The 15,950-nt window shown below is 50.2% G+C and overlaps 1 protein-coding gene across 1 annotated transcript in view; it reads right to left on the bottom strand.

Moving 5' to 3' along the window:
• The window catches only part of LOC130478431 (solute carrier family 12 member 9-like), a 103,637-nt gene that overhangs the window by 42,358 nt on the left and 45,329 nt on the right, over window positions 1-15,950 (bottom strand). The window contains exons 7-8 of the mRNA XM_056850571.1: window positions 12,332-12,489; window positions 7,378-7,460 (exon numbers count right to left, since the gene is read on the bottom strand). Coding sequence (XP_056706549.1) covers window positions 7,378-7,460; window positions 12,332-12,489 — 241 coding nt within the window. The remainder of the gene's footprint in view (window positions 1-7,377; window positions 7,461-12,331; window positions 12,490-15,950) is intronic.

A 15,950-nucleotide genomic window follows, 5' to 3' on the forward strand; every position in this document is an offset into this window, starting at 1 on the left:
CTGTGTCCCTTCCCAGGGGGCCATGCCCCTAGCATGGAGCTAGCCACACAAACCTTCCCTGCTACCCCCCTCCTGTCCCGGAGAAAATGAGTTTGGTCACGTCTACATCTTCCAGTGTGAGAGCCAGCGTGCCGTAGTGGTTAAGAGCGGTGGTTTGGAGTGGTGGACTCTGATCTGGGGAAGCAGGTTTGATTCCCCTCTCTTCCACATGAGCGGCGGAGGCTAATCTGGTGAGCTGGTTTTGTTCCCCCACGCCTCCACATGAAGCCAGATGGGTGGCCCTGGGCTAGTCACAGCTCTCTTAGAGCGCTCTCAGCCCCACCTACCTCACAGGGCGTCTGTTGTGGGGAGGAGAGGGGGATTGTCAGCCGGTTTGATTCTCCCTTAAGGGGTAGAGAAAGTCAAAATATAAAAACCAACTCTTCTTCTTCCTCCTCCTCCTCCTCCCTCCAGCGCAGCCCGACCCGGCGTAATTGCTCAGGGCGGGGGGAAAAGAGGGGAGCAGATTATTCAGACCCATTTAGGCAATTGGGGATTTCGAGCCGGTTGCGAGTTAATAGTGTGCGCCAAGCAGAGATCGTGCCCGGCCCCTCTAATGGAGTCTCTCCCCCGCCCCAGACGCTTGCCTTTGATTTATAATTCATTTAGCTGCTCGTCAAGGTAAAAGGAGGCGCTGCTGAAAGGTACCATGCCCTCTGCGCCAAGGGGGGGGGCACGGAGACCAAGGGCAGGTACTTGCAGGGGGTAGGGAGGGGGTGGAAAGCAATGAGCCAGGCGAGGCAGACTGGATTGGCACCGTTCAGGGAAGCCTCCACGGGCCAGCCAACGGGGACTTGGGCTGGTATCGACGGGCATGTCGAATCGCAGCAGATGGCAGAAATGAGAGGTCCAGGTGCCAGCGATGCTTACCGAGTTGGGGGGAGGCATGGAGGGGGGAGACGATGGTGCGTGCAAAGGGACGCAACTCGCAAAAATCGCAAAAGAGACAGCAGGATAAGCTAATGGGTGCAGAGATTTGCGCTGTGAGCCAGCGTGGCGTCGTGGTCAAGAGAGGCGGACTCTAATCCGGAGAACCGGGTTTGGTTCCTCGCTCCTCCATGTGAGTGGTGGACTCTAATCTGGTGAACCGGGTTCGATTCCCCACTCCTCCACATGAAGCCTGCTGGGTGACCTTGGGACAGTCAAAGTTCTCTCCGAACTCTCTCAGCCCCACCTACCTCCCAGGGCATCTGTTGTGGGGAGGGGAAGGAGATTGTAAGCCGCTTTGAGACTCCTTAAAGGCAGAGAAAAGTCGGCATATAAAAACCAACTCTTCTTCTTCTTCTTCTTCATGAGACAAACGTACCACAAGCCAGCTGGGAACCGTCTCCTTCCATTCCCCTCGGTCTTCCGCACCATGAGCGACTTCTCCAGTGTCAGGAGCTCATTTTGATCCATGGTGGCTTCAATTGGGACTGAAGCACCTAATGATTCTCCCCCTCCCTCTCCCCTCCCTTTTGCAATCGCGCCGCAATGTTCCTTGCCGGCTAATGGGGCAATTTTTTTTGCATTACATGTATTTGTCCAATTTGGCGGAGCGGCGCGCACGATTGAGAGAGAGCCGAGGGGACGGCGGCCTGCGCAGATTAGCTTGACGGGGAGTCTCCCGGGGTGCCTCGCTGCAGATCCGTCTCCGAGGCAGAGCGGCGCATCTCGCTTTGATACATTTGCCGGTGTCGTCGGACCAATTGTTTAATGCACCTGGGACGCCGGCGGCGTGCTTGATACAGATCTCACGTCGGGCTGGGGCCTTCCGGGCGGATCCTGTCTCCTTCCAGCCTTGTCCGAACGCAACAATCGCAAAGGCTGTCCGGAGCTCCGGAAAAAGGCAGGGTGGTCCTAACTTTCTCCGGAGCGAGGAGGGGTCATACGCTGGGGTCGTGCACTCTGCCTGGGGCTGCCCTTGGAGAGTGTTCGGAGACTGCAGCTAGTGAAGAATGCGGAGGCTAGACTGCTGGTCGAGGCTAGCGATTGTGAGCATGCGACCCTGATACTACAGCGATTATACTGGCCGCTGATTCAGTCCCATGCCCAATTCAAGGTGTTGGTTTTGACAGCCAGCATGGTGTAGTGGTTAAGAGCAGTGGTTTGGAGCGGTGGACTCTAATCTGGAGAACCGGGTTTGATTCCCCACTCCTCCACATGAAGCCAGCTGGTTGACCTTGGGCTAGTCACAGCCCTCTTAGAGCTCTCTCAGCCCCACCTTACCTCACAGGGTGTCTGTTGTGGGGAGGGGAAGGGAAGGTAATTGTAAGCCGGTTTGATTCTTCCTTAAGTGGTAGAGAAAGTCGGCATATAAAAACCAACTCTTCTTCTTAAAAACGCCAAAAGGACTGTTCCGTTTGCCCTGCCCAGCCTAGTATTTTCCCATACAACAAAATGGGAAGCAGGAATTCAGTAACTGGATGTAAGGTTTTGAAAGGCAGCTGCGAACCCCTTTGGTTTGTGGGTTTGAACATTTTCCACACTGTGTTCAGTCCCCTTTTCCAACTTTCCGTCGTCGTAAGCAGAGGCTAATCTGTTGAACTAGATTTGTTTCCCCACTCCTCCCCACGAAGCCAGCTGGGTGACCTTGGGCTAGTCACACCTCTCTCAGCCCCACCTACCTCACAGGGTGTCTGTTGTGGGGAGGGGAAGGGAAGGTGATTGTAGGCCGGTTTGAGTCTCCCTTAAGCGGTAGAGAAAGTCGGCATATACAAACCAACTCTTCTTCTTCTACCCCCACCCCGACTCCTAACTGGCACTGTGCTGGCTGGCATTCAGATGCCCGGCAAAGCCCTGAGTATTTTCTTGTGCCATCAAAACTGATTTCTCAGATGCCCTCTGTTGTCACTTTGCACTCCTGATATGGCCCGTGACTGTTTGGCCCCTCCATCGGCGGTGGTGGTGATTGAGAGTCAATGGTTTTAAGACTTACTTGATGGTCTCGGCATTTATACGGGGCTTTGTCTTCCAGTTAGCTTGACCTGGCCAAGCGACCGGCTCCCTAATCTCAAAAGCACAGGACTGTACGGTGACTTCAGACGGCGCTGTGAGAAAAGCACTCTGCACGTGCTCGCGGACCATCGTCTTTACTCCTGTTGACACCTCTCAGGCCGACGGGTAAGTCCAGATCAAAAAGCCAAAGCATTCCTGGCTTAGTCATGGAATCTCAGAGTTGGAAGGGACCACCAGGGTCATCTAGTCCAACCCCCTGCACAATGCAGGAAATGTACAACTACTTCCTCTCCTACTCCCCCAGTGACCCCCCACTCCATGCCCAGAAGATGGCAAAACAAACAAACCAACCCTCCAGGATCCTTGGCCAATCTGGCCTGGAGGAAAATTCCTTCCTGACCCCAAAGCGGCGATCGGCATTACCCTGGGCATGTCAGAAAGGGCCACGAGAGCCAAACACTGGTGCAACCCTTCCTGCTCTCCTCATGATCTACCTAAGTTCACAGAATCAGCATTGCTGACAGATGGCCATCTAGCCTCTGCTTAAAAACCTCCAGGGAAGGAGAGCTCACCACCTCCCGAGGAAGCCTGTTCCACTGAGGAACTGCTCTGTCAGGAAGTCCTTCCTAATGTTTAGCTGGAAACTCTTTTGATTTAATTTCAACCCGTTGGTTCTGGTCCAGCCTTCTGGGGCAACAGAAAACAGCCCTGCACCCCCCATACCCAGAAGCGGAAAGAAACTGGATTTGTTGATCTGGCTTCTGCTTTGAGCCACAGAGGGAGCACAGTGCCCAATTAGGGTTGCCAGGTCCCTCTTCACCACCGGCGGGAGATTTTTGGGGCGGAGCCTGAGGAGAGTGGGGTTTGGGGAGGGCAGGGACTTCAATGCCATAGAGTCCAATGGCCAAGACGGATATTTTCTCCAGCTGATCTGATCTCTATCGGCTGGAGATCAGTTGTAATAGCAGGAGATGTTCTGCTATTTCCTGGAGGTTAAGCAAACCCAAACCAGCAACGTATTGCAAAAACAATGAATAATTCAAAATTAAGTACTTGTAATAGTGTTATTCAAAATATCATATACACTATATACAATGAACTTGGTTTACAAACTGAACCATATATTCCAAAAAACACAAAATTAAAGTACAGAACATAGGTACAATGTCCATTTTTTGCAGTCCTTTTAGCTGTATAGAACGTCTTGTCGTTCAAGAGGTAAGAAGGTCAGTTCTTCATTTAAACAGAAGCCCAGTTGTCTTTCTGTTTCGAGCTGTTACTAACTGGCTTTCGCGTTGGTCGCTGAGGAAGGCTTTTTTGTTAAGCCGAAACAGAAAGACAACAGGGCTTCTGTTTAAATGAAGAACTGACCTTCTTACCTCTTGAACGACAAGACGTTCTATACAGCTAAAAGGACTGCAAAAAATGGACATTGTACCTATGTTCTGTACTTTAATTTTGTGTTCTTTGGAATATATGGTTCAGTTTGTAAACCAAGTTCATTGTATATAGTGTATATGATATTTTGAATAACACTATTACAAGTACTTAATTTTGAATTATTCATTGTTTTTGCAATATGTTGCTGGTTTGGGTTTGCTTAAGTAACTATACAGCATGCTAACGTTTGTTTGCTACAATATTTCCTGGAGGTTAGCAATCCAAATTAACACCTCTGTACCAATACCTAGGGTTAGAAAATAAGTACAGAAACAAGCTAATGACTATGCATAATAACAATGATGCATTGAATGTAACAAGGTGCTACACAGCCAAATGATTGTACATAAAGAATTATATAGTCCTAGTACCGAAACAATCAATCCAAGGTCGATGTCTTCAATTGAAGAAAGATAAAAAGGGATACAATCGTTTCAATTCTTCCTCAGTCCCATTTAATTATTGGTGTCAAAATAAGTACTTTTTCAGCATAAGCTTCTGTAGCTTCAATAATCTTTCATAGAATTCTTAATCACTCCCCTTAAGGGATCAAAGTAGCAACCATTTATATTCATAATTCCAACAGTAGGATATCCATTTATTATGGTTGCACGGACAGGTTCACAATTACCACGTTCCTGAGCGGGATACAAGCTGCAGACTGGGGAGGGCAGGGTTTGAGGAGAGGAGGGAACCCAGCATACTCCACCCTCCAGGGCAGCCGTTTTCACCAGGGCAACTGATCTCCATAATCTGGTGGTCAGTTGTAATTCCGGGGGATCTCCAGGCCCCACCTGGAGGTTGGCAACCCTAATTAGGGGGGCTTCCATCTCCCCCTCCAGGCACAACCGCCGCTCTCCTATCCCCTCCCCACCTCTCTGGCTATTCATCTTCTCATGCACAGATTTCCCATCTTTCCCATCTAATGCATTTATTCATTTATGTGCTTTTACTAAAAAAAAAAAATCTATCCTGCTTGGAGAGAATGGGGCCCTGCAGGCAGCTCACGACAAACATAAAATGTAGAAACCAAGACATTAAACAACACTCCAACAAACCCCAGTCGCCTTCTTAAATATAACAGCAATATTAAAGGAGCAGATATAATTAAACATATTAAAACGTGGCTGGGAAAAAAGCAGATTAAAAAAAACCAAATTATGTAGGAATGACTCCCCTAAGACCTCTGTAGACTCTGGGTTTCAATCTATCGAATGCATTTTTATCCTGCCCGTTTTTTTAAGGAGCTTGGGGCGGAAAGCAGTTCCCCCCCTCCTTTATCCTCACAACAACCCCACAAAGTAGGATAGCCTAAAAAGAAGAAGAGTTGGTTTTTATATGCCAACTTTCTCTACCACTTAAGGGAGTATCAAACCGGCTTACAATCGCCCTCCCTTCCCCTCCCCACAACAGACACCGTGAGGTAGGTGGGGCAGAGAGCTCTAAGAGAGCTGTGACTAGCCCAAGGTCACCCAGCTGGCTTCATGTGGAGGAGTGTAGAAGTGGGGAAACAAATCCAGTTCCCCAAATTAGCCTCTGCCACATGTGTAGGAGTGGGGAATCAATCCCAGTTCTCCAGATCAGAGTCCACGGCTCCAAACCACCGTTCTTAACCACTACACCACGCTGGCTCCCAGAGAGCTTCCATGGCAGACCGAGGCCATTTATGCACGGGATGTTTTGCCTTGGATTTGCCGCTCTCTAGATGCACATTTTCCCCATCCGAATTCTCAAAACTCTGCATGGGGGCTTATTGTTGAGTTTTGAGAATTCGGATGGGGAAAATGTGCATATAGAGAAGGGCAAAACTTCCCATGCATAAATGGCCCAAGAGCTTTGAACCCAGATCTTCCAAATTCTAGTTTGGATACTGTAAACTCTAAAGGCGGGGTGTCAAACGCAATTGTTACGAGGGCTGGAGATGACATAAAACGTCACTTGCCGTGCCTCACCAGCCCAGATCATGGCTGCCTCGGTTGGCTCACGGGTTGGACAAGAGCTCTCACGGGGCCGGATCTGGCCCGTGGGCCTTATGTGTGACACCCCTGCTCTAAAGCATGCTGACTTTGGGTCACTTCTCCATACAACAGTTAGCCCAGGACGAATTAATCAAACTTTTTGAATCACAGAATCATAGATCTGGAAGGGACCACAAGGGTCATCTAGTCCAACCCCCTGCACAATGCAGGAAATGCACAAGTACCTCCTCCCCCACACACACCCAGTGACCCCTACTCCATGCCCAGAAGATGACCAAGATGCCCTCCCCCTCTCATTATTTGCCTAAGGTCATAGAATCAGCATTGCCGACAGGGCATTTTTTAAAAAAAATCTCTTCTAGGGCTTCCCCTTTGCTAAGGTTGCCAACCTCCAAGTACTAGTGGAAGATCTTCCGCTATTACAGCTGACCTCCAGCCGATAGAGATCAGTTCACCTGGAGGAAATGGCCGCTTTGGCAGTTGGACTCTATGGCATTGAAAGCCCTCCCTTCCCCAAACCCCAACCTCCTCAGGCTCAGCCCCAAAAATCTCCAGGTATTTCCCAACCCAGAGCTGGCAACCCTACCCAGGCCCCAGCACTGACAGGGACACAGGCCTTTTATGCACGGGTTATTTCCATGGTGATCCCCCCTCTCCACTGACTACTTTAGGGCTTTGCTTTCATTACGCACATCTTCCCCAAACTTTAGAAGTCACTTCGCTCTCTCCCTGCGTTTTCTGGATGCTGTTTCTGGCAGCATCCAAAAAACGCGGGGGGGAAAGAGGGGAAAGAGCAAAGCAACTTCTAAAGGTCGGAAAAAATATGCATAATGAAAACGAAGTCCCAAAGTTGTTGGGGGTGTGTGTGTGCATGCATAAAAGACCACAGATACACACCCCGCTAAGAAAAGCAGGCAATAAACATTGACAACAGGAGCAGCCCCGACAAAACATCGTGGCCCCTGCAGACACCCTCACTCACCTGCACCAGTAGCCAGGACATCACCACAGCTACCCACGGGTTTCCGCCAGAGGAGGTCTTCTTTGCAGGGACTAGAGCTTTGCCTTTGTAGGGGGCAGAAGGAAAAAAGAGGATGTGTTAAAGTGGAATCTCATAGAATCACAGAGTTGGAAGGGACCACCAGGGTCATCTAGTCCAACCCCCTGCAAAATGCAGGACATTCACAACTACCTCCCTGCCACTCCCCCAGTGACCCCTACTCCACGCCCAGAAGATGGCCAAGATGCCCTCCTCTCATGAACTGCCTAAGGTCATAGAATCAGCATTGCTGACAGGTGGCCATCTAGCCTCTGCTTCAAAACCTCCAGGGAAGGAGAGCTTACCACCTCCCGAGGAAGCCTGTTCCAGAGGAACCGCTCTGACTGTTAGAAAATTCTTCCTAATGTCTAGATGGAAACTCTTCTGATTTAATTTTAATCCTCTCTATGACAGTCCTTCAAATACTTGAAGATGGTTCTCATATCCCCTCTCAGTCTTCTCCTCTTCAGGCTAAACATACCCAACTCCTTCAACCATCCCTCATAGGACTTGGTCTCCAGACCCCTCACCATCTTTGTGGCCCTCCTCTGGACACGTTCCAGCTTGTCTACATCCTTCTTAAATCTCCTTTTAAAGGGATGTTTCCCACAATGCACGAGGAGCGGGCAGGGCTCTCCTAGAACCGCGTGGGGGGTCCCAGCGGAGGGCTGCTTGACATTTCACCACTGATACTTAACCAAGGGCCGACGCTTCTTTCAAAAGTCCAAAATAGCATATTTTGGGGAGGGTGGAGCAGTGCCCCCACCGAGTTTCAACGCTTGGTTCCACACAGCCATTCCCTGGGCTGTACCTTAGTGATAACAGGCAGACAGATAGTCCAGGCATTTACGTTTTCCCTTATAAAACTATGTACACCAGGTGTCCCTAACACGGTACCCGGGAGCACCATGGTACCCACTAAGAGAGGCCAAGGCCTTCCCCTAATAAGAACATAGGAAGAGCCCTGCTGTATCGGACCAGTGAGGGTCCATCCAGTCCACCATCCTGTTCCACACAGTGGCCAACCAGTCTCTCTGGAAATCCAACAGACAGGGCATAGAGGCCCAGGACTTCTTAAGAATATCAGAAGAGCCCTGCTGGATCAGACCGGTGGTCACACACAAGTTCACAAAGTTGGAAGAGACCACAAGGGCCATCCAGTCAAACCCCCTGCCATGCAGGATCCCACAATCAAAGCACTCCTGACAGATGGCCATCTAGCCTCTGCTTAAAGACCTCCAAAGAGGGGGACTCCACCACCCTCTGAGGCAGTGCATTCCACCATCGAACAGCCCTCACCGTAAGAAAGTTCTTCCTAACGTTTGGGTGGAATCGCTTTTCTCTTAGTTTAAATCCATTACTCCGTGTCCTAGTCTCTGGAGCAATAGAGAACAGGCTATCCATCCAGTCCAGTATCCTGTCTCACACAATGGCCAACTGGCTCCTCTGGAGGTCCAATAACAGGGTACAGAGGCCAAGGCCTTTTTGAGAACACAGGAAGAGTTCCACTGGATCAGACCAGTGAGGGTCCATCTAGTCCAGCATCCTGTCTCACACAGTGACCAACCAGTTCCTCTGAAGAGCCAACAACAGGGCATAGAGGCCGAGGCGTTCATAAGAAGAGCACTGCTGGATCAGACCAGTGAGGGTCCGTCTAGTCCAGCATCCCGTCTCACACAGTGGCCAACCAGTTCCTCTGGAGGGCCCACAACAGGGCATAGAGGACGAGGCCTTCCCCTGAGGTCGTCTCCTGGCATTGGGATTCAAAGGTTGACTGCCTCTGAAGGTGGAAGCTCCCTTTAGTCCCCATGGCTAGCAGCCACTGATAGACCTCTCCTCCATGAATCTGTCCCACCCCCTTACAAAGCCGTCTATGCCTGTTGCCATCACTACATCCTCCGGCAGCGAATCCCTTGCTGAGTAAAGAAGTATTTCCTTTTGTCCGTCCTGAATCTACTGCCCCATGAACTTCATTGGATGCCGAGTTCTAGTATTTTGGGAGAAAAAGAAAAAGCTCTCTCTGTCAACTCTCTGCACCCCGTGCATAACGCTAAGAACATCCGGTGCCGTTGGGTCATCCACTGGACCTCTCGTGGCAGAGTGGGCACAGAACAGAACATCTATGGAGGGCTGGCTGCAGCTAAGCCATATGGGAGAAGATTGATTTCTAGCCTTCTGCTGGGGCTAGAAGCACCCAAGAGTCCTGGCCTTCCATTTCTCCTAAAGAGGATTCAGCTGGCAGGCCACCTGGAAAAGCGAAGAATATATGTTTTTATATGCCGACTTTCTCTACCACTTAAGGAAGAATCAAACCGGCTTACAATCACCTTCCCCTCCCCTCCCCTCCCCACAACAGACACCCTGGGAGGTAGGTAGGGCTGAGAGACCTTGAAGAGAGCTGTGACTAGCCCAAGGTCACCCAGCTGGCTGAGAGACCTCGAAGAGAGCTGTGACTAGCCCAAGGTCACCCAGCTGGCTTCATGCGGAGGAGTGGGGAAACCAACCCGGTTCACCAGGTTAGTGTCCGCAGCTCATATGGAGGAATGGGGAATCAAACCCAGGAGTGGGGAATTGATCCCGTGACTGGGGGAGCAGGCCCTCCAGGCAGGCAAGAGGAACTTTAATTTTTTTTACCCTACTGGCAGGATGATCCCAGGCGGTAACAAAAACCACGCCACGTTCTCGTCCGCCGTTCCCCAGAGTTGCCTGGAGCAGAGGACTCCCAGTGCCTCCAAGAGCCCCGTCAGCACCTGCCAAGCGATGGTGCGGGCAACCCGGGGAGCTTCCGACAGAACGCCAGGTTGCCTGGGCAGTCTGCCAGTGGGAGAGAGGACTTTGAAAGGACAGCCAAGCGCTGTAACGGGGAAAGCCACCGGAGAGAGACTCAGATGGGGAGCCAAGTCGCAAGAACCTCTGGAGTTTCCAAAGGCAGTTTGCTTTGCAGGTATATCATGCGCGAGTGTGCACAATTGTGAATTGCACAACTATTAATTAAGACACCCAAGACAAAGGACCTGCAGAGCATGCAAAGGATGTGGCTCCCAGAGATTGCAGCCGTCTAGATGATAGGAAGAATTTTCTGACAGTCAGAGCGGTTCCTCAGCGGAACAGGGCTTCCTCGGGAGGTGGTCAGCTCTCCTTCCCTGGAGGTTTTAAAGAAGAAGCTAGATGGCCATCTGTCAGCAATGCTGATTCTATGACCTTAGGCAGACCATTGAGAGGGAGGGCATCTTGGGCATCTTCTGCACATGGAGTAGGGGTCATTGGGTGTGTGGGGGGGAGGTAGTTGTGAATGTCCTGCATTTTGCAGGGGGTCAGACTAGATGGCCCTGGTGGTCCCTTCCAACTCTATGACTCTAAGGGAAAAAGCATAAGAACATAAGAAAGGTCCTGCTGGATCAGACCAAGGCCCATCAAGTCCAGAAGTCTGTTCACACAGTGGCCAACCAGGTGCCTCTAGGAAGCCACAAGACGCAGGAGGGGGGATTGGGGGCAGAAGAGGGGACAGTGGGGAGAAGATCAGTATCCACTGTGGGCAAACAAAGGCCAGTTGCCCAAATACGGCTGCAATCTCTGGGAGCCACATCCTTCGCATGCTCTGCAGGTCCTTTGTCTTGGGTGTGCAATTCACAATTGGGTGTCTTAATTAATAGTTGTGCAATTCAGCCATAGAGTTATAATCTAGCACACATCCTAATAATATAATTGTGTCATAATAAACAGTAAAAAAATGTATAAAAGCCCTTCTAGTATAGTGAAGCTACCTGTAAGTTTATTTATTCCTTATATACCAGAACATGACTTCCATGTCTCACCTTCTGTTACATGCCGGGCTCTTGAGGATGTGTGTACATCAAGCAGTGTAATAGGTCAAGTGAATAAATTAAAAAGTAGCATACAAGCATAGAGTTTGTCACTGTCCTCTGCTGGACAAAACTGACCCTGTGACCCCCTCCCCAAACTTGTCCCAGCACGGTCCTTCCCCAGATTCATTCCAGGTATTTTACAGTGGAGGGGCCAGAAAAGGATAAAGTTTTTAGCTGGCTCCTAAACCATTCTTTCTTAGAGAAGACTGTCTGTCCTCCAGAAGAGCATCATACAATCATAGTGTTGGAAGGGGCCATACAGGCCACCTAGTCCAACCCCCTGTTCAATGCAGGATCAGCCTCGAGCATCCCTGACAAGTTCTTGTCCAGCCGCTGCTTGAAGACTGCCAGTGAGGGGGAGCTCACCACCTCCTTAGGCAGCCTATTCTGCTGCTGAACTACTCACTGTAGAAAACCTTTCCCTAAAATCCAGCCGGTACATTTCTGCCCGTAATTTAAACCCATTATTGCGAGTCCTCTCCTCTGCTGCCAACAGGAACAGCTCCCTGCCCTCCTCTAAGAGACAGCCCTTCCAATACTTCATGAGAGCAATCATGTCCCCTCCTCAACCTCCTCTCCTGCAGACTGAACATTCCCAACTCCCTCAGCCTTTCCTCGTAGGGCTTGGTCGCCAGGCCCCTGATCATCCTCGTAGCTCTCCTCTGAACCAGTTCCATTCTGTCCACATCTTTTTTGAAGTGAGTCCTCCAGAACAGCCCACAGTACTCCAAGTGCAGCCTGACCAATGCAGTATACAGTGGCACTAGACACCCCAAGATCGCATTCGCCTTTTTTGCTGCTGCATCACACTGATTCCTCATATTCAGCTTACAGTCCACACATATCCATAGATCTTGTTCACACACATCTAGTCCAACCCCCTGTTCAATGCAGGATCAGCCTCGTCGCTCTCCTCTGCACCCACTCCATTCTGTCCCCATTTTTTTTGAAGTGAGGACCCCCAGAACCGCACCCAGGACCCCCATTCTTTCTAGGCGGGAATGCAACAGGGAGCCCAGGGGAACACTCACCGAAGAGGTCATCCTTGGCCAAAGCGTAGAGGATCCGAGAAGCGCCAATGAGGTTGCTCATGGCCGCCGACAGGGTGGAGCAGTAGATGCCAATGGTGACCAAGGGGGACCAGATGTTGATGTCCTTCAGGAAGCCGTAGTCTCGCTGGAGGAGGAGCCTGGGAAGAGAACGAGAGGGGGCATATACCCAAATCACTACGTTTTCTTGTATTCTTTTACCGGTATATCTGTACTAAAAGTACAAGTTACAAAATGGTTCAAACCCTGCTGGGTCTGATTTTTAACTCTTAATTGTGTTTTGTTGCATGCTTGGTCCTGGATAGGGGCTTGGTCCTGGATGGGGAAAGCAAATCTTTATCAGATGCAAGGGTAAAATGGAGGACAGAGGAACAGTGTAAGCCACTATGACACCCCACAGCAGAGAAAAGTGGGGTGTAAATGAAGAAGAACAGTTAGTTTTTATATGCTGGCTTTCTCTACCACTTAAGGAAGACCCAAACCATTTTACAATCACCTTCTCTTCTCCACAGCAGACACCTTGTGAGGTGGGTGGGGCTGAGAGAGCTCTAAGAGAGCTGTGACTAGCCCAAAGTCACCCAGCTGGCTTCATGTAGAGGAGTGGGGAAACCAACCTGGTTCTCCAGATCAGAGTCCACCGCTCCAAACCACTGCTCTTAACAGGGGTCAAGGTAGTAGGATCAGATCGCCTGCGAAGAGGGCAAGAAAGGGGCAGAACCCTTAAGGCTTGTCCAGCCGAGTTTGATTCCCCACTCCTCAACGCGAGTGGCAGAATCCTCTCCCTCTCTCATAATACTAGACCACGGGGTCATCTGCTGAATCTGGAGGGTGAGAAATTCAAAACAGATAAAAGGAAGTCTTTCTTCACACAACACATCATTAAATGGTGGAACTCCCTGCCCCAGGATGTGGTGATGGCTGCCAACTTGGAAGGCTTTAAGAGGGGAGCCTTTCAAACCCTCTTCTCTGCTCCCCTGCCCTGCGAATTGAGGTGGGTGGAGATACAGATGGTATTTTCTGCATTTGCTGAGCTATGAGGGATTTTGGGGGGCAGAGGGGATGACCGCTACCCACTGTGGCACGGAACATGGTCGACCCGTTTCAAAGCCACGAGCCCCCGTTTTAAGAGGCAGCGACGGACGAAGCTTTCGGCTTGTGCAAAGAGCCAACTGGCCAAAATTCGATAAAAGGAAGATGGGAGGGGGCACACAGAACTTTTGCTAACATATTAAAGCATACAAATGGCCAGGCCTTAATTGGATTTTAACAGGAGGCACCAAGCAGGTGGGCGATAAATTAGCATGGGCTATCAACGCCAGTGTCTTTGGGCAATTAATGCCCAATTACTCCTCCAAATTGATCGCCTGGCTAATCAGCGCGCAGGCCCAGTGGAGGGGTCCCACCTGTGATATACTGCCCTACGTTGGTTTGAGGGGGCGGCTCAGTCATGCTGATTAAGGGACCGCATGGGAGCAGCGCATTTCCCACGCCTTAGCACCACCAGAGCAGAGGGACCAATTGAGAACATAAGGACATAAGAAAGGCCATGCTGGATCAGACCCGGGCCCATCAAGTCCAGCAGTCTGTTTGCACAGTGGCCAAGCAGGTGCCTCTAGGAAGCCCACAAGCAAGACCACTTCAGCAGGATCTATCCTGCCTGTGTTCAACAGCAACTAATATAATAGGCCTGCTCCACTGATCCTGGAGAGAATAGGCATGAACATAAGAAAAGCCATGCTGGATCAGGCCAAGGCCCATCAAGTCCAGCAGTCGGTTCCCACAATGGCCAACCAGGTGCCTCTAGGAAGCCCACAAGCAAGACGGCTGCAGCAGCACCATCCTGCCTGTGTTCCACAGCACCCAAGATGATAGGCCTGCTCCTCTGATCCTGGAGAGAATAGGTCTGCATCATGACTAGTATCCGTTTTTACTAGTAGCCATGGATAGCCCTCTCCTCCATGAACATGTCCACTCCCCTCTCAAAGCCTTCCAAGTTGGCAGCCATCCCCACATCCTGGGGCAGGGAGTTCCACAATTTAACTATCCGTTGTGTGAAGAAATACTTCCTTATATCTGTTTTGAGTCGGAAGCGACTTGATGGCACTTAACACACACACAAACCAGTCACAGTTAAACAATAAACATATCCTTGGAAATATGCTGTGTATGTCTACGGTACGGCAGAATTACCATCATCTCATGATGCAGATTGTCTTGCGTGAAGAACTGCATGCAATACATTTTGAGTGACTAAAACAAAGGTCACCAACATATATATATTTTTAAAAAGTTGCTTTGGCAGCAGCTGTCACTACAGCCCAAAAATCTTCCCCGCGTTACTGAAGGCAAGCTGCAAATATGCAAGAAAATAACAATATGCCCATTTTGAAAGGCATCCTGCTACACCACTGGTTCCCAACCAGGGGTCCGTGGACCCCCAGGGGTCCCTGAGAAGTAAATTAAGGTCCGCGAAACAAAGTTATAAACCCATAATAAATTAATATTTTCAATTAAAAGTTCTCTGTTATAAAAATATATATTCAAATATTATTCTGTTTAATGTTTAACTAACAGTTATGATTAAAGATTATTTTCAAATTCTCGGCATTTTTATTTTGAACCTTGGGGTCCCTGCACCGAACAAAAAAGTCCTAGTGGTCCCTGGTCAAAAAATGGTTGGGAACCACTGTGCTACACAGAGCCTCTGCCTGAAACGTCAAAGAGTCACTATTAGAGTTATGCGCAGGAGAGCTCCCTGACATTTTGCAGTTGGCTCCGTCTCTTGGGGCAGCCGGCCCTGCCTTCGGTGGCAGCCATTTTGGAGCTGCGCCCACCGCCCTCCCTACCGGGCTTTCCCCCAACTTGGCCGTAGCACAGACTCTGATCTGCCAGAGGACCTATCCAGGCCCATAAACAGAACTTTCATGCTCGGGGGCAAGAATACATGGAGGGGCATGGGGCTAGGGTTGCCAAATGGTGCCTGGTGTGGAGAGAGTGGACAGGGAGAAGCTTTTCTCCCTCTCTCATAATACCAGAACGCGGGGTCATCTGCTGAAGATGGAGGGTGAGGGATTCAAAACTGATAAAAGTATTTCTTCACACAACACATAGTGAAATTGTGGCACTCCCTGCCCCAGGATGTGGGGATGGCTGCCAACTTGGGAGGCTTTGAGAGGGGAGTGGACATGTTCCTGGAGGAGAGGGCTATCCATGGCTACTAGTCAAAATGGATACTAGTCATGATGCAGACCTATTCTCTCCAGGATCAGAGGAGCATAACTATTATATTAGGTGCTGTGGAAGACAGGTAAGACAATACTGCTGCAGCTGTCCTGTTTGTGGGCTTCCTAGAGGCACCTGGATGGCCACTGTGGGAACCGTCTGCTGGACTAGATGGGCCCTGGTCTGACCCAGCAGGGCTTTTCTTATGTTGTTATGATGCAGACCTATTCTCTCCAGGATCAGAGGAGCAGGCCTATGATATTGGGTGCTGTGGAACACGGACAGGATAATACTGCTGCAGTCGTCTTTGTTTGTGGGCTTCCTGGAGAGGCAAGGTCCCTCGGCAATGCCCCCCACCCCAGCTCCTGCTCCATTTGCA

The sequence above is a fragment of the Euleptes europaea genome, chromosome 5 (assembly GCF_029931775.1).
Source record: "Euleptes europaea isolate rEulEur1 chromosome 5, rEulEur1.hap1, whole genome shotgun sequence".
Lineage (NCBI taxonomy): Eukaryota > Metazoa > Chordata > Lepidosauria > Squamata > Sphaerodactylidae > Euleptes > Euleptes europaea.